Here is a 23,395-nt window from a genome sequence, read left to right on the forward strand (position 1 = left end):
GCCTATCCATCTTTTTTATTTTCATTTAGACAGTAAATTTATATAGCTGCTACACTCACAAATGTCACTCAGGGTAGTGTAAAACCAAAATGTTAAAAATAAATGTCTCATTGTTAAAGAAAATTAGACATTAAAAAAAACAAGATTGTCTTGCAGGATAACTTTGCCCATTGCAGGTTTTCGATCCTGACTGGCTCAAGGTTGACCTGGTCTTCCATCTTTCTGAGATCGGTAAAATGAGGGCACAGATTTTTGGGGGCAATATTCTGGCTCTAAGCTTAATGAGGACTGTAAAGCACTATGGAGGAACTATAGGTGTTGTTGTTTTTACTATTGCTTTCCTGATATACTGTTCAAAACTAAGAGATTACAGTCTTAAAAGATTACATTGGCAAAGAAAAATGGTTAGATTCTCTTTAATTTCATATAGTAACTCATAAACGTTTTTCAAAATATAAAGGAACTTTGGAATGAAATACATTTTAATTAAAATCATCTTGCCCATGATAATCAAATGAATTCTAGACCATCTTTCTAGATCTTCTTGTGCCAAGGTTGCAGTCAATTTGTGTTTACCAATTTAAAAAGCTGTTTATTAAAAAGCTGTTTAAGAAATATTATAGCAAGGTTTTTAAAAATAAATAAATCAGAACACAGCTTAAAGGCTGAAGTCTTGTGACATGAGGTCTGATTTATCCCAGTTGGCTGTGATCATCCAAAATCCACAGCTGTTTGCTCTTGCTGATTGTTCCTTGCAAATGAGTAAAATGCCTGTCTTTCATTGCCTTTGCATTCAGAAGATCATAAGAAAGAAAGATTTTCCCCCATTGTGAACTATGAACATGGTGACACCATCTCATTTGAATGCTGTTGCTGAATCACTTTTACCAATGACAACTCTTGTTTAACAACAACAGCTAGATATTTAGTAAAGTTTCTCTTAAACATGCATTGCATATTTTCACTGGATACAAAGAGACTATTCTACTGTGACAGAACTCTTCCATAGGCTTCTAAATGTGTTCTTCTGAACAGCCAGCAAACAGAAATACAATTTTAGCTTTATTAAAAGACAAAATAAGATAGGATTCTTCAGTCTTGCTCTCCTTTCTGAGAGCCATTTGTGTAGACAATTGTAATGGTGGATTTGCAGTGTACTTGCTCCTTTCTTTGCCTTACTCACATGGAGAAATTACATCTGTTAAACATGTAGGGCTATGATAATGTAGGGGAGAATGCCACTACGGCCCCTCCGAGGCGGCGGATCCCGGAGACCTCCTTGGTTCACCGAGGAACTCCGGGAGATGAAGCGCCGGAGGAGATGCCTAGAGCACCGATGGAGGTCCGATAAGTCCGAATCGAACCGAGCAATGGTAACCACCTGCACCAAGGAATACACCAGGGCACTTAGGGCAGCGAAAAGATCTCACATAGCCACCTTGGTTGCGTCCGCTGAGTCCCGCCCAGCCGCCCTGTTTAAGATAACCCGCTCCCTATTAAATAAAAGGGAAGCGGGGAACCCTTGCAGGGCAGAGCTGAGGACTATGCCCAATTCTTAGCGGACAAAATTGCTCGGTTTCGGTCGGACTTGGACTCCATCCCCGCAGTTCCAGCCGAGGCACAAGAGGATCAGGTGGAACATCTCTGAGTTGAGTTTCAGGATGTTACCCCCGGGGATGTGGACAAGGCCATGAGGGCTGTAAGTGCCTCCACCTGCGTACTGGACCCGTGTCCCTCATGGCTAGTTACTAACAGCAGTGAGGTGACACGAGGCTGGATCCAGGCGGTTGTGACCGCCTCTCTTCGGGAGGGGAACTTCCCCGCCGCACTGAAAGCAGCGGTGGTGAGACCCCTCCTAAAGAAGCCATCTTTGGATCCAGCTGTTCTTAATAACTATCGCCCAGTCTCCAACCTTCCCTTCCTTGGGAAGGTTGTTGAGAAGGTGGTGGCCTTTCAGCTCCAACGGTCCTTGGAGGAAGCCAACTATCTCGACCCCTTCCAGTCAGGCTTCAGACCCGGTTACAGCACAGAAACCGCTTTGGTCGCATTGACCGATGATCTCTGGAGAGCCAGAGATGGAGGACATTCCTCCATCCTGGTCCTCCTTGACCTCTCAGCGGCTTTCGATACCATCGACCATGGTATCCTTCTGCGACGACTGCGGGAGGTGGGAGTGGGAGGCACCGTGTTGCGGTGGTTCTCTTCCTACCTCTCGGACAGGTCGCAGTCGGTGTTAGTGGGGGGGCAGAGATCGTCCCCTAGGCCCCTAACATATGGGGTGCCTCAGGGCTCGGTCTTATCCCCCCTACTATTCAACATCTACATGAAACCGCTGGGAGAGATCATCCGCAGGCATGGGATCAGATACCATCAATATGCGGACGATACCCAGTTGTATCTGTCCGCCCCGTGCCAACTCAATGAAGCGGCAGACGTGATGAACCGAGGCCTTGAGGCCGTTAGGGACTGGATGAGGGTTAACAAGCTTGTGCTCAACCCAGAAAAGACCGAGTGGCTGTTGTGTTTCCCTCCCAAAGATTCGACCAATATTCCATCACTCAGGCTGGGGGGTCAAATTTTATACCCCTCAGAGAGGGTTCGCAACTTGGGAGTCCTCCTAGATCCACAGCTATCGTTTGACCACCACCTGACGGCTGTGACTAGGGGGGCATTCGCCCAGGTTCGCCTGGTGCGCCAGTTGCTACCCTACCTGAATCGGGAGGCACTCACAACAGTCACTCGGGCCCTTGTGACCTCTAGGCTGGAATACTGCAATGTGCTCTACATGGGGCTGCCCTTGAAGAGCATCCGGCGACTTCAGTTGGTACAGAACGCGGCCGCGCGAGTGATTGTGGGTGCACCGCGGTTCACCCACATAACACCTATCCTCCGCGAGCTGCGCTGGCTACCTGTCGATCTCCGGATGCGCTTCAAGGTGCTATTAGTCACTCATAAAGCCCTGCATGGTAGTGGATCTGGATACTTGAGAGACCGCCTCCTGCCAATCACCTCCCTGCGACCAATTAGATCACACAGATTGGGCCTCCTCCGTATTCCATCAGCCAGCCAGTGCCGGCTGGCAACTACAAGGAGGAGGGCCTTCTCAGTAGTTGCCCCGACCCTTTGGAACGAACTCCCCGTGGAGATTCGTACCCTCACCACCGTCCAGGCCTTCCGCACAGCCCTCAAGAACTGGCTAGCCCGTCAGGCCTGGGGACAAGGATAGTTGCCCCTCCCGAATGATGAATGTATGTTGCTTATTACTTTTATTATATGTGTCTATGTTACTGTTTGTACTTCCCCTCCCTGATTTTATGTGAGCCGCCCTGAGTCCCCTCAGGGAAAAGGGCGGCCTACAAATGTTAATAAAATCTAAATCTAAATCTAAATGTAGAATCCTATATGCTTACCATTTTTTATTAATTTTTTTTTTTTGCAGTGAAGAGAATTAAGGCTAAAACCTTATAGAGGCATTCTTATAGGCTGCTTCAATCTTGGATATGCGGTGGGATAGTGTACACATAACTGTCTGTGGATGTAGAGAGAAACTGTGAAGGCCAATAAAGTACTATGTTTATTATATAATTAATTGATTATACAATTAAAATAGTAGCATTTGTTCTCCTGGAATATATTTATACAGAGATCTACATTGTTTTTAAGAAGACGATGGAGTCAGTTCATATACCAATAGACTCTAATTTTATTTCTTAACTCTGAATTCTAAGAAACTCTTCTAATAATGGAAGATGAGCCTTTAATTACATAGACATAGAAATTACATAGGTGTGCCTACTGTTCTGATTAGTTAAAGCAAACTTTCTAATGATTCAAACTTGAGACCTACGGAATTCATGGAAATGTCTATGTAATTGTCATGGTGATTACTCTGTAACATGGATGTCAAATTTGATCGTGTCACATGACATATTGTGACATCATATAACTTTTTTGCTTTTGCGGAGCTGGGGTGGGCATGGCCTACATGTGACTCATCTGGCCTATAAAATCCAGCATCTCAACTGTTGGTTTCTGGAAGGCCAAAACCTAATTTTTTCCTTCAGAGGATGATACTGGACAGTTAGTAGAACCTGATGTGGTTATCTTGTTTTGTCAAATAGCTGTTAGGGGCCTCAATGACAATCGTGTCACCTCAGGGGGAAATGATGGTCAAAAGTGTTTTACAGAATGTAAAGCACCCTTTTGTGGCGGTCAAAACTTCAATCCTTAAATGACCAGTAATAAGTCAAAGACCACCTGTCGAAGACACTATCAAAATGTTTGATTTTAGCATATTATATCAATTTTTACATTTCAAGAGCTAGTATTAGTATTACCATTATTACTGATGTAATTAAATACAAAGGTCAATAAATGTACTCAGTAATTTACTAAAAGATTAACATTAATATCAGATTTTTTCCTTGTATGTGAATTTTGTTTTCTTAAATTCAGCATTATTTATATACACAAGTGGTTTAGAGAGATATACAGCAAAAGAGCTTTAGTTTCTCAATGTTGTTTTGATATTCCTTTTCCCCCCCTCAGAAATAAAAAGAAATGAGAAAAACATGATTTAGGAGGCCAGTTCAAGTTAGCAATCTCTGCAGCCCCATTGCATCCTGAGGCAGGATGATTGCAAGGGAAAAATATTGTCTGGAAACTTTACTGATCTTTAAGTTGTCTTCCCAACATGTCTTATCAGCTGAAGGGTAGATCATATTGCTGATGTGTAATTAGATAAATAAATTCATTATGTATTTTTATTTTATATTATGGTCCAAGGAACAAGTGAAGAATTAAATACATTAAAATTAGTGGCATGTTGGAAGAGGAAGAGTCTGTGAAAGTAAATTGATCTTGTGATAGCATTGTATGTGCTTCTGTAGCCAATCTCAGAATGTTCCATATTATTTATACAATATTAAGTCTTTCATTACCAGGGTAGTTAATGATTCCTCCTAGGAGAAAATGGAATGATTTATTTATACCATATAAAGTAAAAGCTTTTAAATGATAATAAGCTGGTACAATGTATTAGACTCCATTGAATTTTTTTTAAAAAAACCAATGTTTTTAATGGAAGATCTGCTTTCCCCCCTTCTACCTGTGATAGCATTAGCACTTAGGCTTATATACAAGTTGATAGTGTTTTACAACACTCTAAGCCGTTTGCAGAGTCAGCATAACAATCGCGTAACAATCTTGGTCCTCATTTTACCAACTTCAGAAAAATGAAAGGCAGAGTCAACCTTGAGCCGGTCAGGATCGAACTCCTAGCAGTGGGCAGTTAGCCTGCAATATTGCATTCTAACCACTATCCCAGCTATCACCATCACTATGATACTAAGTTATGTACTGTCTGCACTCTGTTTGCATTGAACTCTGTAGTATATCATGTTCTTGATTTGAAAAATTTATTCATCCATCCAGTTTTGATTGGATGAAAATTAATACCTAGCACGATTTCTTGTAATTAGTTGTTTTAATGCACTGGGTAGCATTCTTCAAGTTAGACACTGATCAATCCATAATACTAACAATAATGTAGAAAAAACTGACTGAATTGGGGGTGGATGGGAGAGAGACCTTTCTCACCCCCTATTATTTTACCATTGAATTTATAATCCCTAAGTTTTAGTGATCCAAATAAAAATATAAACAGGCCATGGTTTGTGGATTCTTCCTCAATGTATTATTGTTTTTCTAGATCTGTTAATGAGGGAAATTACAAAGACCCTTTTAAATTCTGTGTACTGATACAAGAAAGCTTATGAGTTTTAGGAGGCTTCTGCAATGTTGCTTTTTAGATGCATAATGTTTTATATAAACAAGTTTGATTGTATAAGCAAGGATGGTATTTATGACATTCATTTTCTAGTATGCAACAGCAGAATATTGGAAACAGCTGTGTACAAAAAGACTTGGTTGTTCTAGCTGACTATATTACTTAGACCTTTCCCAGATTTTAGACAAAGGCTTTTACAATTTTAAGCAGAACTTCTGGTGCTTGAGCTTAGCCTTTGTGCATAGGAAGCATGCAACCATAACTTGAGTTATGGTTTTTCTTGAATCACAAAAGAATACAAAAAACAATATTGAAAGATTTGTCCCTTCCTATTCTTCAGATTTAATAGATTTCAAATTAAAAAAACTTTCAGTGTAGGTTTCAGTTGAAAAATGAAGTAAGCAAGGCTTATTATCTTATCTTATTATGTACAGGTGTCATTGAAAGAACTTGAAGGTGGAAGTAATAGCTGAGCTGGGAGATATACACTGTCATCAGCACAACAGAGGTATATCTCTAACCAGAAACTATTTCACATTATTGCCCTAAATAAGGACAGATTTCATAATCACACCAATCCAACCAACCCATTAAGTGTAAAATACTTAGAACCAAATGGGAAATTGTGATTTGAATTAACAGGAATGGGTTTGAGAGTAAATGGTATTAAAAATAGACAAGTTAATGTGAAAGGACTGGTGGAAGAAGTAATCAATGCAAATTTCTATTGATTTTCAAAGGATCTGCTGTAAATTGTGGATCTGTGTTAAGTTCCATTTAAAGCTCTCCAAGTGGTTGCCTGTATGGGTTTGTGGTACAGAGACAATAATAAAGATAATTGTAAATAACTGAGTAAGGGAAGTATAGAGTAAAGTAAGGGAGGTGCCAGTTCTGTATTAAGTTTAATGAAAACAACATCAGGGAGTAGTTGGAAAAGTTACTTATGCTGTATTACAACAATTTGCCTGAAAGCAAACTGTTATCTTATTTTAGTATCATAATGATATAGTAGGAACTTAAAATTTGCCTTTTAGGATTCCACATAGTTTCTAGTTAAGTAAGTTGCATTATGGAAAATATAATTTTGGCACAAAAGCATTCCTGTTTAATAACAGTAGGCTGAGAACTGGGTGTATGATTCTATTTGCATTGGCTTGAGTTCTGCATCTTTTTGCCATCTGCTTATCGGTGTCCGTCTATGTAGTCGTACTTGATTTCATTTTCTTACCCTAAATTTGTTAACTTCTGAAAACCCTTAGTATAAGTTCACTGTCTGCAAGGATTTGCCTTCTTCTAAGGATCCATTTATGTTAGGTTGCCAGTAGCCTTTGTGTTTGAATCTTGGGTTTGTTCCACTTCTGCTAAAAGAACATAATTCCACAATAGGAATGGATAACTTATAGTCTTGTTGGTGGACTATAGTCTTGTTGGTGGACTTCAACTCCAATAATTCTTCACTAGACCGCTGATTTGGCATATTGCTGTTGAAACAATGGTATTAAAATGATGAAAATATTGTAATTATAGCAATGCGGAATAACAAATATGCAATGAGTAGAGATGGGCAGCACACAAGATACAAGAGTCTTTCTTCTAAAGATAAGGAACTGTTCATTGACTTTCAGGAATAATTTCACATGGGATCTTAGTAAATTAAGATAGTCATGTCCTGGTTTCTATTTCTATTTAAATAAGAAGTCTTTTGTGCCAACTGGTTCCTTGGCAAGGGCAAATGGACTCCTTATATTTGAAACATTGCAGAAACTATGCTTTTTAAAGTTGTAGGACTCTTTAAGTAGTTAGACATTTAAATACATGCTATGCTGCAATATGCTGCACTGAAATATTTTGGAGCCTCTATCTTAAAGCATTTGTTTGAACTGAGATACTTTTGAGTATTGCACTTCCTTTCCCACAGTCTTAACTTCCCATTCCACAGCTTCATAATATTTTCCTGCATGGCTCAGGAAAGCAAAGTAAACATAAACCATTCCTTAAGGGAATGAGAATGAAATTTGCTCCAGTGCACTTTTGTGGCTTATAGCTGGAACCTTAGGACCTTTGAAACTGCTCGGGTTTACTTCTCCATCCCCCAAGGAGGAATGTCTTCTGATTGTAATCAGAGTGGGAGCATAAGGTAGGGATAATCTTGAGCAAAGACTCTGAAGAGATGTCTGTTTTTCAGTGCTCTTCATGTTTGGTTATCTAAAAGTCTTCATTTACCCAGTTTTTAAAATACTGTACATTGTTTTAAAATTAAATGAAATTGTGAGCAGATTGAGTAGCCCAAATAAAGAAGCAAAAACCTCTTGTTCTTGGTGAATCCTTTGTCCAGTGCTTTTTTGAAAATTGAATGATTCTATTACATTTTCTCATTCATTGGTGATAGGATAAGAGAACATGAGTCACTCTTAGCCTTCCTGTCACTTTATTTCCTGCAGTAAAATGAAAGACATAGGAATCACTCTGGGAACTAAATGACCCAGTCAGCAAGGGTTACTTGGGCTGCCTTCCCTATTAGGTTTTCCAGCAAAGAAAAAGGATTTCCCTCTTAAGTCTTGAAAGCTATGGCTGTAGTTGCAGAGACAATTCTTCTATGCCTGATTTACTTATTGGAAATTGCCAAAAATGTCCTTTTGATTCTTGGTTGCCATTTAAAAACTTTTAAAGGCATAAACTTATGTCTACCAAAGAAAATGACTGTCTCAGCCTTCCTGATCTGAAAATAATGGCAGCAGCGTACCTTTAAGTCCCTAAATTGGAGAAGACTGATCATACTTAGTTCAGCATCCTGTTTCCTAGAGTGGATTGCAAATCACAAAGCCAATTGTGCTTTTCCATGCAGTGTTCCATGATTCATATTATATCTGTTGGCTGTAGAAATACTTTGCAGAAAAATGAAAGGCACCAAATACATCTTTTCATCAAAATCACATCTTTTCAAAAAATTGCCTGGGAAATTACATCATCAAAGTTTGAATGCGTAGGTTTACTATCAACATTCAAACAGATACTTTATCTCTGCACTCTGGTCTTTTGCATATTGAAGTCACTATTTATTAAGAGTTCAGAGTAATAAAGAGGTTCAAACTGGCCTAAAGAAATGGACAAAATCATGAGTTTCAATTAAAAAAATATTTTTGTTTTTCTGTAGTGGTTTAACATTCAAAGGAAACAAATTTCACTGCGGCCTCATTAATGTGGATTATTAAATATTATTTTATAATTAATTTTGAATTGCAAACAATGGGAACTCCTGGTTGGCTTTCCAAGAAATATATTCGGGATGCCTTCATTTATAAGACATATAAGTAGTTCTCAACAAACTTAACTGAGCCCAGAATGACGGTCTTGTTATTAGAGTTGTTAAGTCAAGGCATCACATGACTAGACTTGGGGTTGTTAAGTGAACACTGGTCATTAAATAAATCGGTTTTCTCCAACGGGAATTTTTTTGTCAGAAACTGGAAATAAATCCTGGAAATGGCACCCCCCCACACACACACACAAATCATGCTCAGGTGATCACAAGACACTAAAACAGCCATAAAGACAAGTCAAGTGTCTATAATGTAGTCACATAACCGCAGATGTATGTGTGTGGCTGCTGTAACTCCGAAACTGGGTTATGAAAGCTTTTGAGAATCTGTTGTAACTTTAAACATTAGTTAAGTGACCGGTCATAAATTGAGGACTACTTGTAAATGTTTATGTGTAAACTCACACTTTACTTTTAGATTTTGGGGGGGTGATAAAGCTTTATGCTAAGGCCTTAACGTGTTCTTTTGACCCTAAAATATTGGCAGAATGAAGAAGATTGTGGATTGGGAAATTAAGAAAGATTGACACTTCTGATGCTTGTCTTTAGACTCATAGTAAACAATGTGGCTGAGAACTGATTACCATGGATTAGAAGAAAGAGTCACCGATGGCTCTCTTTATTAACAGTCATTAGGTTGGTGTCACTTATCAGCCACCTTTGTGGGAATCACAGAATCTTGATGATTTTGCCCAGCTCTCCTCCTTGTATGTGTGTGGAGTGCACCAGAATAACAAAAAGCTCCCTCTACCTGCAGACACCACAGCCTGCCTTGTTTTCCCCCAAAAAATTGACTAAAGGCTGAACACTATACAAAGGTTTACCTACAATATCAGTTGAAGAATATATTTTGTCAGTTCTCTTAAAAGGCAAAATGTTGAATTATTTTTGGTTAAATCTACATATTTTTTTTGCTTGTAATAAATATTTTGAATGAAATAGATATTCTGTGAAACAATGAGCTGCAAGAGATTTGCTATTAATCTTCTAATTAGTAATGTGAAGTCTAAAAAGTCTTTCTATTTTTTATTAGGGTCGACATGTCAAGACAGGTCAGTTGGCAGCTATTAAAGTCATGGATGTTACTGAGGTAAGTCTTGAATTAAGACTTCTCTTTTTTAAAGAATAATGTAAGAATTGTTTTAGTTCTGAACTTCATGATGAGAACTCTTTATTCAAAGTCATATATATAGATGTTTGGGCTGGGGCCAATGTGAAATACGCACCAATCTGAGAATAAATGCATGTCCTTTTTTAGATTGAAAAGGAAATGGACCAATAAAGGTCTCAAAGTCCCAAATGCAGAACATCTGCTAAAATATGGAGCAGATTGCTGGTATCTTTCAGCAATGTAAAGGCAGGAGTTGTAATGGACTCAGGGGATTTATTGTGGAGCGTTATATGAGAATGGGGAGGAATTAACATAGCCAGAGAAGCAAAAGTATACATCTGTAATTGAACCATGATCTTTCAAAGTATCAGTTAAAAGCTCTGGAAATCGGTTTTTAATTTCAGCAGTATTTTAAACATTAGAAAAGAGAAAGGTTTATCTAGGAATGATATGTCTATAGTTATAAACTTATACATTCGTCAACTGTGTTTTGATAACACAGTAGTCTGCAAAATGTTTGAATTCAAACAGCTTTTTGCTTCCAAACCTGTTTCGTACATCTAATTCAGCCTGAACCATCTTTGTTCAATTGGCAGAATAGTTACCGTATTTTTCGGAGTATAAGACGCACCAAGATTTTGAGAGGCAAGTTAAAAAAAAGTTTTTGCACTCTGCAGACCTCCCAAAAACAGCCTGTTTTTTGTGAAAATAGGCCCATTTTCATCCAAAAAAAAGGGGGCATGCATAGCCTTTAGGAGGCTTATAGAGTGCTCCTGGGGACTGGGGGTGGCAGCAAAATTGAGCAAAAAAGCCAGTTTTTCACTCATTTCTGCCCTCCCCAGCACCCAGGAGCACTCTGAGAGCCTCCTAAAGGCTATGCATAGCTATTCTGGTGAAGGGGAGGGGTTTTGGGAGGCAAAAAATGCTGTATTCAGTGTATAAGATGCACTCAGATTTTCAGCCTCTTTTTAAAGGGAAAAAGGTGTGTCTTATACTCCCAAAAATATAGTAAGTTAGCTAAATACAGTACCTCCTGGGATCTCATGTTCACTTCATAACTTTAATCCGAACACTTATTTTAGTCTTTACCTATTTTTTTAATTTAAAAATTGGGTCTACAAAATAATTTGCTCTACCAGCAGGGCTACTAATTTGTTAATGAACAGCTTAGTTGATCATTGGGAAATTCCTATATTGTGAGATAGTTAGTATTCTTGAAGGAGCTATATAAAAGCCACACAGAGCCACACAAAACCATACAAAGAAAACTTTGTACACACAAATTTTGTTTAAACTCTGCAATAATACACTTGAAAAAAACATCATTAAAAGATATTGATTTGTAAATAAATAGTTTGTTTTAACAAAATAAAATAACTCTTATGTTGAGCTGTGTTATTATAAAGTTTTTTTTAATCAGTCTTGCTCTGAAGATTAGGGAAGGAGCATTCAGATAAGAAAATTCCTCATTTTCATCTTGATGATTTTACCTAGACTTGTGTTAGTGGGTTAACTAGCAGGAAAAGATCTTAATCTTATAATAATTTATAACAGTGTATTCTAATTCTATTTTAAGTATGATTGGATTCAATTATTTCTTTTCTACCATATGAATTTTTGTTCTTCCATTCACAAAAGGGAAAATTTTAATTCGAAAATGCTAATATGTATACACCAGTGATGGCGAACCTATGACACGCGTGTCAGTGCTGACACGCGTAGCCATTTCGGGTGACACGCACATGCTCCCCAAACTTGTTTCAGCGGCAGCTCTCAGCCTGGGCGGCAGCGTCACGCAGGCTGTGGAAGGAGGAGGAGGAGGAGGAGGAGGGAACCAACCAAAGAGAGGCTTTTACCGGGTCTGCGCCCCACAGCCAGGACCGTCCTGGCGCCTCAAGCCGCGTTTCTTCCTGCAAAGCCCTTCGGGCAACCCGAGAGTTCCGCTTGACGCCAGTCGAGGCTCATCCTGCAAATGAGGGTTTCCTTTGGGGAGGGCCAGGTGGTTTCAAGCACCCCAAACAGCCAATCTCTCTCTCTCCGTCCCCCTTCCTTTGCTCCTGGGGCTGCGGAACTTTCCATGGGCTCAACAGTAATTGAGTAAAATTCTAAGCCACTGCAGTAGCTGCTTTTTGGTTTTATTTTTTTTTAATATTTATCAGTCTCTCTTTTAGTTGAAGAGTTGAAGTCCACAAGGCTTAAAGCTGTCAGGTTTGAAGACCCCTGGGGTTTTTTTCCTAAAGGGTTAGGGGTGCAAGGTTCTTGTAACTTGACAGCTTTAAGACTTGCACGCTTCAATGCCAGAGTTTCTGAGCCAACATTTTGGTTGCTAAGCAGGACCGTTGGTAAGTGATACTGATAATAATATCAAGGGCAACATACGAAATCGACTGATGAACAAAGAAGTTACTAAGCATCTATGTTAAATAATTTGTTTTTGGTTTATTAAATACAATTATATTGCAATTATATATTTTTGTAGTTTAAACTATAAATTGCGCAAAATTATGTTTTTGTCGAAGTGACACACAACACGAGTTATGCTCGATTTTTTGCCAATTTTTGACACACCACGCCAAAAAGGTTGCCCATCACTGGTATACACAGTACCAAAATAAAACAAAAAAGTCAGAAATAGCAGTAGAAAACCTGAAAAGTTTGTTATTTTTAAAAAAATTCTATAGAATACCTTTCTTCAAAAATCTAGTTGTAATCATTACAATTGTACAACACATGAAATATTTTGTGTAATTTTATTCAATCTTTCAATAGCAGTTGAAGAGCTTTATAGTTAAATTAATGTATTTTGGGGGAAATACTTCCTGCAAGTCACCTTTTAAATATCTAAAAATGCAACATGGTTAAGATACAAATTATTCATTGCTTAATCATTAAGCTGACTTTAGTTGTGAAGAAATAATTTATATTTGCATGACATATAAATATGAACTTTATGTCATAAAGCTTGCAAAAGACTATATCTATGTCACACCAATGAGTCACATTATAATGAATTTAAGAGCATTATGATAATACTCAATACATTTCCCCCCAAATTATATTTGAATGCTAATATAGTGGGGAGGGGGGGAGTTGTGCTTTTGAAATTTGTAAAATTCATAATGGACTTAGTGGAATTGGATCTGTTTGAAGTTTCTAGTGATATTTATCAGCTGTGTGACAATAATATTGTGATTTTTTTTATATAACTCAAGACAATATTTCTGATTCAGAAATATGGTCTTAGTTTTGTTTTACTTGTAATAGCATAAAGACATGTGTAGAAATATTGTTCCAGTTCCCATTGTCATAGCAGATAAATATTAGCAAAATGGGTGATGTATAGAGAAATGAACAACACTGGATTACGGAAAGTTTGCCCCTTTCTACCAAAGTTGGGGAAACATGTTTATTGAATAAATGTGTATATTGACTCATAAGTAGCTCCATAATATCTGTACAATGACTTACAAAGATTTGTTAGAGGACAGCTTTCAATATGCCCACTCAGCAAGTCCAACTGAATTCTTGAGAGTGTGAGCCAAACACATCTGGAATTGGAAAACATTCTTATAGTAGGGATGTGTATCTGTATGATAAAAATGGAGGCATAATGCCAAGAGCTTTGTAATGTGATCCTGCAATAATGAGGGAGGCTAAGTTATCCCTAGTATTGTTGTCTAAGTTTCCTTTCTTTTGTTTCCAATCTAGTAAGTACTTCTAAGTAAATAATCACCAAATGCTATAATTGCTTAGTTGAAAAGGAAACACTGAATTATTTTCATTAACATGCTGTTTCTCGTCCTAGTCCTTCTTCTTATTCAATTAGTTATCCTGAAGTGAGCTTTGTTTAGATGAAATCATCAAGAAGGCATGTCTTTTTATTTTATCTATGGATAATGCTGACATCTGACGTATTGCATGAACCATTTTTAGTCTTTTGGGGGCCCCTTCCATATTTTATTAATTTTGTTGTAACTTTATGTTTTATGATCATTTTGGCTGAACAGGCTTGTAATTATATTACATTAATGTTATTTTAAATGAAGAATATTTATTTCAGTACATAAATTGGGAATACCTATATCTGAACCTAATAATTTTTATTTCTTATTGAGAATTAGAACATGTGAAGACCTTAGTATTTATCATTATTAAAGATTCATACAATGACAGGTAAATGAAATCATGCAGGCTTTATAATGTGTATTGTATTACACACTGCATATTTATTTATAAAATAAAAAAGATTGTTTTATTTCAAAACCCAAACCCAAATGTTCCAGAAATTGTGCTAAACTCTCTCAGGTCAACCATTGTAGGTGGCCATCCATTTATGACTGTAATTGAACCTGGTAATTATGGTCATGACAGTATAAAGCAGGTCACCATGTGACTGGATTCGATTTTATGAGCTCTTTTGCAGCAGTCATTAAGCAAATACCACAGTTATTAAGCAAACCATTGTTCTCTGTGGAGGGGGGTTCCCCCTGTAAATGGAAAGTGAATGCTGATTCCCATGATAAATCATGTTTGTGTGACTGCAGGGCACAGCAAAAACAGCCATAAATGTGGGCCAGTTGCCGAGGACCCAAAATATAGTCATGTAATGTGACCGTATATGAAGAGGCAGATATAATAACTTTGGAACCAGGTCGTAAGTAGCTTTTTTGGGGTGGGGTAGGGTGGGGTGGGGTGTCTATCATAGCTTTAAATGGTTGCTAAGTTACCAGTCGCAAGACAAGAGCTACCTTTATTTGCCATAACTGGAACATTTCAGTTGCTCCGGTTTCAGTTGAAACAAAACAAAAGAGGTCAAATAAGCAACGGTAATTTACATCTTCCCAGCTTCTTCACAACTCACAGTACAGTACAGTACAGTATAACTCACTGTTGAAATGGTCTTCAATCTTTCCCTTTTCTCTCTCTGTTAGTAAATCTGTTAGTACAAGCCAATATCTGCAAAACTTTACAAGGAGTCTTGGAGAGTCACGAGCCAATTAAGTGAACTAATTGTCTCCTGCAAACTCCACTCCCCTTTTGCTCCTCTTTTATTTCTTCTGGGAGAGGCCATTCATCATCCACCTGTAGCCTTACTCCCAAGTCGACCCCTGTTCTTTAGCTGTTCCCTTCGTCTGGCAACTCTGTACATGTGCAGACTGTTCGTCTGCCTCTCTGATGTCTGACTCTGAAGGCAGCTGATAATTGGCATACCTCTCTGCCTCCGGCATACCTCTCTGCCTCCGACACACCTCTCTGCCTCCAACACAGAGCCCTCATCTGAGCGTTCCCAAGACTCCAGGACTGACCCATGTTCCTCTCCAACTCTTCACTGTCCGAATCTGTTGCCACTCTGCTGGCGGGCCAACACAGGCCTGGGACATCAGAATGGAAGGCATCGGGAAGATTGGGGAGCAATTGGCCATGGATATTGGTGTTGAGGATTCATAAAATCCTCCACTTACGACCAGGAGGCCAGCAACAGTCTAGGCTGCGCCCTGATTGGCTGAGGTGCAGCATAGCCTGTTGCTAGCCGGCCGAGCCAACCTGATTGGCCAGGGTACTGCGTCAGCAGTTGATAGACGCTACCAGGCCTCCCATTGGTTCCCCTGTTTAACTAAGTTAGTATAAATACCTTGGCGCGGAATTGTTACTTTTGAATCGAGAGTTTTATTGGGATTTATAGGCCACCCTTTTCCCTGAGGGGACTCAGGGTGGCTTACATTCGTAGGGAAAGGGGAAGTGCAAAGTGTTCTTGTGTGAAGTCGTTCCTGCCTTGATCCTTTAAAGATATGGCACAGTGGAAGCTGTTGATGAATAGCAAATGTCGTCTTCAACGACATTAGCCATTTTTGCCTGGAACAGCCATTTTATGCAGTGGTATGGACAACTACAAAGATTTTTTGTTCCATGCATGGATCAGAATATTTTAAACATGCATGGTTTGGTTTGGACATAGAAACTGACTATTCTGTGTACAGAATAGTTTATGAGCAGAACATTTTATCTATTCTAGTAAATTAATCAAACTTGATGAATTGGTGATAAATGATAGGAATGAAAAAAGGCAGTATCTTATTCAGATCAGATTTGAGTGCCCTTGCCACAAAATGATTTCTGGCATATATTCATATTTGTGGAGCAACAGAGAAGTATGATAGTGAATATTTTTAAAACTTTGTTAAGCTTTTGTCTGAAATGTTTACAATATGTCTTTTTAAAACTAAGTCTCATATTGTGAAAAATGCTATATCGTTTTTTGAAAGTAAAAGTTTTTGGAAATCTCAGCTCTACCTCTGTTCAGAAATCCAGAATGCAGTTCTGATTTCCATGCAGTTAATTAGGACTCCTGATAAAAATCCAGACACTGATCACTATGAGCATATATACAGGTAGTCCTTGCTGTTCCATAGTTGGGAACAGCAACTCCATCGCTCATCGCTAAGTGGCAAAGGTATAAAGTGAAACATTATGTGACTCTGATTTACATCAGTTCCAGCTGCAGTTGTTGAGTCAATCACCATGGTCATTCAGTATGATGTTACATGACCATGACTTGTGACTTCTCACCAGCTTCTGAAATAAGTTCATCAGAAACTAGCTGTGAAGATCACAAATATTTGTCACATGACCATGCAACTCTATGAATAACATAAATATGTGCTGGTTACAAAGCACCTGAATTGTGATCATGTGACCATGGGACACTGTGAAGACTGCAAGTTCAGGTTCTGGCCATAAATCTCTTTTTTTTAGCACTGTCATAACTTTGAACAGTCACTTTGAACAAGCAGTTGGTAAGTTAGGGCTACTTGTATTTCTAACACATAAATATTAATTTGTGTATTTTTTTGCTTAGTAAAGAAGATAACAATTTTAATATTCTATATAACATTACAAAATGTTTGATTGAAAATATAAATTTCTTTTTACCTACCACATTATGTTTTTTGTCAATTGTTGTCAATTGCAGCAATGATGTCAATTGTTGCTAAATATAAATCAGATCTTTTTATCTATGAAAACAAGATTTTAGATATTGATGTTTTTGAAAAATGAGTTTTGAGCATGTATAAAGTATGTTTTTTCAAGGTCTCATCTCGAGTTCTCATATTTCTAGATGTTAGTCTGGAACAGACATAAACCATAAAATATAACATAAAACAGGACATAACATGTCTAAACACACAGTTCATGAAATTGTATACCATATAATATTACTTATTAAAAATCCTTCTGAAAGTCATTTATGGAAAACCGTGTAACTCCCCTGTTTCAGTGACTGTGTAATCCTTGCTTAAAGTTTCAAATGCTGATCTTAAGGTTTAAGTAGGTAAAACATGTACTTTTGGATTGTCTCTACCTGGTGTTTTTTTTGGTGGAAGATATTTAACTAAAATTATCAGTCATTTCAATTTTCCATAGACCTTAAAAATAGGAGCATTACTGTAAATAGGTATTTCAGTAAGAGTACTGTAATGTTATGGCATCTTGACCATTTGGCTAGGATCAAATACAGGGTAAGAGTGATGTTTACTCTTTGCACAAAGTTATGGTAGGGGTGGAGAAAAGTCCATTTTTCTATCCTAAATAAAAAGCCTCTTATTCTTCAGATAAAATCATTATTCTTACTGTTAATTTCTTATATTTTCATTTCTAAATAGTTACATATAGTATGGTGATTGGCATTTTTTAAATTAGCTCCAAAATATATCTAATAGAACTAGATAAACAACGTGTGGAAGGCTGTAACCTTACTATAAAGCTCATGCTGTATTCAACTCATTAATCTTGAAATTGTCATAATGCTTTGAATAAATGCTTAATACTTATTGCTCTTGAATGATGAAGTTCACAGAGCTACATTTTGCAAACTGTAACCTCAGCTGAAATCCCTTAATCTCTCTCAGCTGCTGCAGTCTGTTCTGAGCGTCCTTACAGATGAAAAGAAGTGTTTGATAGCTTTCTGTCAAGGTCCAAGGGATGCTGAATCGGGGCAGCATCTAGCCGTTAATGGGCAAATATGGATCACAGCAGTAGTGATACAGTTACTCTTTGTAAGTCAGCTTTGGAAATGTATTTATATAATTTCCCTACCTTCCATGTGCTTCTAAGAGTTTTGTTTTAGGAGGTAAAGTTAAGCTCATGAACTAAGTTCATAGTACTAAACTTTGGCTTAAAGAGGACAATTTAACTCTGGAATAAATGAAAAGAATGATTTTCCCTTGATACTTTGCATTAATAATTTAATTTAATCTTAATTGTTTTAAACTAAACACATCTGTTTTCAGACATTGATCATACCAAAATATTTTGATAATGTTCCAGTTAACTTTTCAGCTTTCCCAAACGTAGTTGCTCCTGATGCTTAGGGTCAGTGATGCAAATTATTAAAATAATTGAGTAGAAAGGTAAAATAAATAATATAATGACATTTTGGGATGCTATTCTGTCCTTCGTTTTCCTCCTCCCTGGCAACTGTGCAAGTTCTCTGTATAGTTAAGAGGAGAAAGAAATTCCTGTTGACTGTCAGATTTAAACTGTTCTTTGGTCCTTTAGTCCTGCATTCACAGTTGCGTTTGTTTTGAGCCAAAATGTCTTCGAACATCGTGGTTGAAATGGCAAGAGGTAGAGTTTTCCCCCTTCTTTAAATAAGTTCAACACTTTGCTTTTATGTAGAAGCTGTAGCCATGGCAACCTATGCATGGAAGCACAAAAAGGCTACTTTTAGAACTTTTAAGCTGCCACCTCTTTCCAATAATAATTTTCTTGAATGAGTGTTGTGTATCTTAACCCATGCTCTTCACTACTCCTAAGGAAATGTAGAAATTAACAACTTAAAAAAGTTTATGGATGTGATTATTCCAAGTTTAAAATTTGTTATACTGATCTGTTTTTGACAAACCGTGTTGGCTTTTGGATATTACTTTGTTTGTTTCTAGGCGTTCGATCATTCTTTGTTTGATTATCTTTTCCAAAATCTTCCCTAGAATTGAGGCCAGGCTGATAGGTCTGTGGTTTCCTGGATCTATTTTTTTCCCTTTTTTGAAGATGGGAACTACATCAGCTCTTTTGCAGTCCTCTGGCAGTTCCCCTGGTGCTCCAGGATCTTTGAAAGATGTATTCAGTGGTTCCGAGATCATGTCTGCCAGTTCCTTCAGAACCTTGGGTTGTAATCCATCTGTTCCTTGTGATTTGAACTCATCTAGGGTGGACAAGTGCTCACTTACCATTTTCTTCCCTATTTTAACTTGTGTTTTTAATCTGTTTTTTGTGGTACTGTGTTTTATAGGTTGGACTGTTGACATTGACTTGGTGACAACATCCAAGTTTGTGGAAGGAAAGGAAGAAAAGAAAGAATACATGTAGATCTATAATCCACAACTGCAGAAGGCCCACTAGTATGATCCCACCAGTTCTTTGTGGTTGAAATATTGGGATTGTAAGATAGTATAGAGTAGACAAATTGCAAATACAGGAATTTAGCTTATTGGAATCTGGCTGAGGCATTAAATAACCATGTCTCCTAGATGCTAGAATCAAATGACTACAAAGTACTCCTTGTTTTGTGTAGTATTGCAAGCAATGAAATGGGAATAGAGGTGGCTTGAACCACTATGGTACAGCTGGATAGATACAAGGAATCCTTTTGAAACTAGTATGGGTACCATTATAAAATCCTTGGCAGTGAAGGAAAAGAAAGGACATGGATTTTCTATTTAATTGCTTCTGTTGAAACTGCCCAAAGGAACTTTTTTAGAGCTGAGCAAGGCTCCAGACTACAAATGGTAATGTCAGCCTTCTTACTCCAACTAGGCTTGTGAGCTTTTTGCAAATACAATTTCTTGGAAGCAAATATAACTCTTAGTTCTGTTCATGCAACTACTTGCCTGTTAACTTATAAGGCTGTCTAAGCGTTCTGTCTCCAGTGATTATTTATATCATTAATATTTTTTATTTTCTTAATCAAATGCCTTGCTAACTTGGATTTGGATTCAGTTTTTTCATAAAGGCAGACTTCTCAATCAATTAGATAGGGAAAGTGAAATACAGGTACCACCATAATTATGACCACAATTTAGTTCAAAATTGCTGTTGCCAAGTGAAAAAATTGTTAAGTGGGTTTGCCCCATTTTATGACTTTCTTGCCAGAGTTGTTAAGTGAATCGGTGTAGTGGTTAAATTAGGCAAACTGTTACTAAATTAATCTGGCTTCCCCATTGACTTTGGTTGTCAGAAGATTGCAAAAGAGGATCACATGACCAGGGATGATATTCATTTACCTTCCCTACCGGTTCGCAAATGTGAGCGCACATCCATGCATGCACTTTGGCTAAAACAAGTGGCTAAATGGATTGCCATAGAGCTGGGGGGGGGGCACTCGCATTTTCCGCTACTGGTTCAGGCGAACCAGTCCGAACCGGCAGAATATCACCTCTGCACGTGACCCTGGGAGACTTCAGTTGTCATAAATATGAGTCAATTGCCAAGCATCTGAATTTTGATTACATGACCATGGGGATGTTACAATGGTTGTAAGTATGAAAACTGGTTATAAGTCACTTTTTTCAGTGCCTTTGTAACTTTGAACGGTCACTAAATGAACTGTTGTAAGTCAAGGACTACAAGTACTGGTGATATTCCTGATTTTCTTGATTACACCTATGCAAAGTACATTGTTTCAGTACTTAAGAGAACTGTTCTTTCCTATCCCTCAGTTCAAGCTGAAAGTGAAACTGGGAGATATATGCTTGTCCCATCACAAACTGCATGACACTATTCATCCATCCTTGGGACAATGTTTTATCTCCTGTGTTATTTGAAAGTTATTTGAAGTTGCTCTCAAGGCTTACATCTCCCTTGGGAGATAGTTGTTAATAGGCTGATGATGCTCAGTACTAATAATTTACTGCACACCTTTATTTACATGTCTCCAGATTCCTAATAGCTGAATATTCAGGCAAGTTGGAGCTCTTACTAGTTCTGGAAATGGATTGGAGAATTCAGAAATATGCCTGTTCAGTAGGGATTCTTCCTTTTAAGGAATGAGTCTATAATTCAGGCATTCCCCACCATCCACCACTGACATTGATTGGGTAGCATATCAGATAAGTGGTGAGAAGGTTTGTTTATCTCTACTTTTGCTGATAAAGCAGGCACATTCATATATTAAATGGCCAGCTATATACTTACTACTTCTAGCAGCTCTCCAGATTCTGATTCGTTACAGAACTCCAAGTCTTAGTCAATTGCTACCAGTAGTTTCAGATATAAAATGGCCCCTCAGTGAGCCTTCTGTTCTCTGCTGTTCCCCATCCCTCTCCCAGTTTTTCAGTGAGTAGCAGCTCTGGATGAGCCGATTTGAACAAGCGTTTTAATAAAATAGCAAATCACAAAGCCCTGTTGCATTCCACAGAATACAGTAGTCAAAGCAGTTGGCTACAGTTGCCCCTCTGTTCAAAGTACAGTACAAAACAACATACTATTGTTCCATTCTGGAAATGAAATTCAGTTTTATTTCAAGAAGAGTACACTCAAAGCTGTTGCATTCAAGCGCTTTTTCATAGTCCTATTTATTTGATGTTTTCACCTCTCTGAAGTCTACAATTTATTTATACTTGTTACACATATCAGCAAATTACACCCACAGTGTAATCCTATGAATTAATAATCTGGTAGATGTAAGGTTAATATTGCTTCCAGTGTTGCTCTTGGATTTGGGGATATCCCCAATGTTGCTTAACACTGAGAATTTTGCAAACTGCACTATCCTACTTGTTATTTGGAGTTATACCAGACATTGCAATGTCCTCTTTTTGAAGCATACTTTGTTTTACAAATCAGATGTGTACAATTGCTATTCAGTAACCATAAAAAGTTTATGCTGAAATCCCAAATGCATCTGAAATGGTGATTTTTGGTCAGCATGTATACAACAGCCATTCTTTCTGTGTGGCCCTAAAGTCTTCTCTCCCCCACCCCCACCCCCCAGCATGTCTGTGGAATTATTTTTTTTATAATTTTTATTAGGATATCAATTAATATTGATATTATAACAAGCTTACCATATCTATACATAGGGTTATTTTAATGTATTTATTTAGCATATGGCAAGGGTTATTTTAAATAGAAAACAAATCCACTGAGGAAAATCAAGACTCCAAATGAAAAGCATACATTTTGGGCAGAATCAGCATATCACCAAAACACTGCTTTGGACTTTAGAGTGCAATTCCTAGCTGCAAAATGGTTATCTGGGACCCTGCCATAATGTAATTACCCTATAACACATGTACAAATTACAACTTTATAATTTCCATTATAAACTGCATTATTGTATCACTCTTGCATTTTTGTTCAAATTATAAGAGCTATAAAGAAATATGTTTTATCATTAACTACAGCATTATCTAGTTTTCTGGGTATACTATTTGGTCATATATTTTTCCCTCAGCTGTAATATTTGTCAATAGGAGGAGACAAAATAATTTTCCTTATTTGTCTCCAGTGTAATATCTTCATTTGTACATTGCCATCTACTATGAGCATTAAGATATAAATTAATTTTAATAGAACATTAATAAAATTAGGACATTTGTTACTTAAAGTAACCTTTTCAGCTAAGCCAAAAGTTGTCTTAAAGCCTATTCATACTTTATGATCAAACTCTGTATTGGCAGTTAAAAATATGATGTACGTTTATGCGTTCTAGGCCTACCTTTGCTATGCAAACATCAATACCCATTTTCTCTTTCAGGTTTGCAATATACATGTTTTGCTATCACATCTGAAATAGGTGGTGGTTACAATTAAGCCTAATTAACTGTGAAAATTATGATATACTAAGCCAGATCATTTGGCCCATAATTTCAATACACTGTTCAGATGTTCTCAATTTCAGTTCCATTGTTGTCCCTAGGCAGAATAATTAATGGCAAAAAATTGTAATCATAGATCATATACTTGGAAGCACCATATTTTCTAAATGTTTGAGACAGACCCACAGACAGAAACTTGATAGAATAAAATTAAAATTGTGTTTTAAATTTTCCATATTTAATAGAATTACCTAGATTGTGGTTGAAAGATAGCCAGACAAATATGGTATGGAGAGAGATGAATGATTTTGTATCATTAGACAACAAGCTTGCCTGATTAGTCAAAAGTACTTTCTGCTATT

General features: G+C 37.5%; 1 protein-coding gene across 6 annotated transcripts in view; it reads left to right on the forward strand.

The window, feature by feature from the left end:
• MAP4K4 (mitogen-activated protein kinase kinase kinase kinase 4) overlaps positions 1–23,395 on the forward strand; it is a 166,229-nt gene that overhangs the window by 69,553 nt on the left and 73,281 nt on the right. For all 6 annotated transcript variants that reach the window (XM_032226564.1, XM_032226567.1, XM_032226565.1 and 3 more), the window contains exon 3: positions 10,141–10,197. In XM_032226564.1, the coding sequence (XP_032082455.1) occupies positions 10,141–10,197 (57 nt within the window). The remainder of the gene's footprint in view (positions 1–10,140; positions 10,198–23,395) is intronic.

The sequence above is a fragment of the Thamnophis elegans genome, chromosome 11 (genome assembly GCF_009769535.1).
Source record: "Thamnophis elegans isolate rThaEle1 chromosome 11, rThaEle1.pri, whole genome shotgun sequence".
Classification (NCBI taxonomy): Eukaryota; Metazoa; Chordata; class Lepidosauria; order Squamata; family Colubridae; genus Thamnophis; species Thamnophis elegans.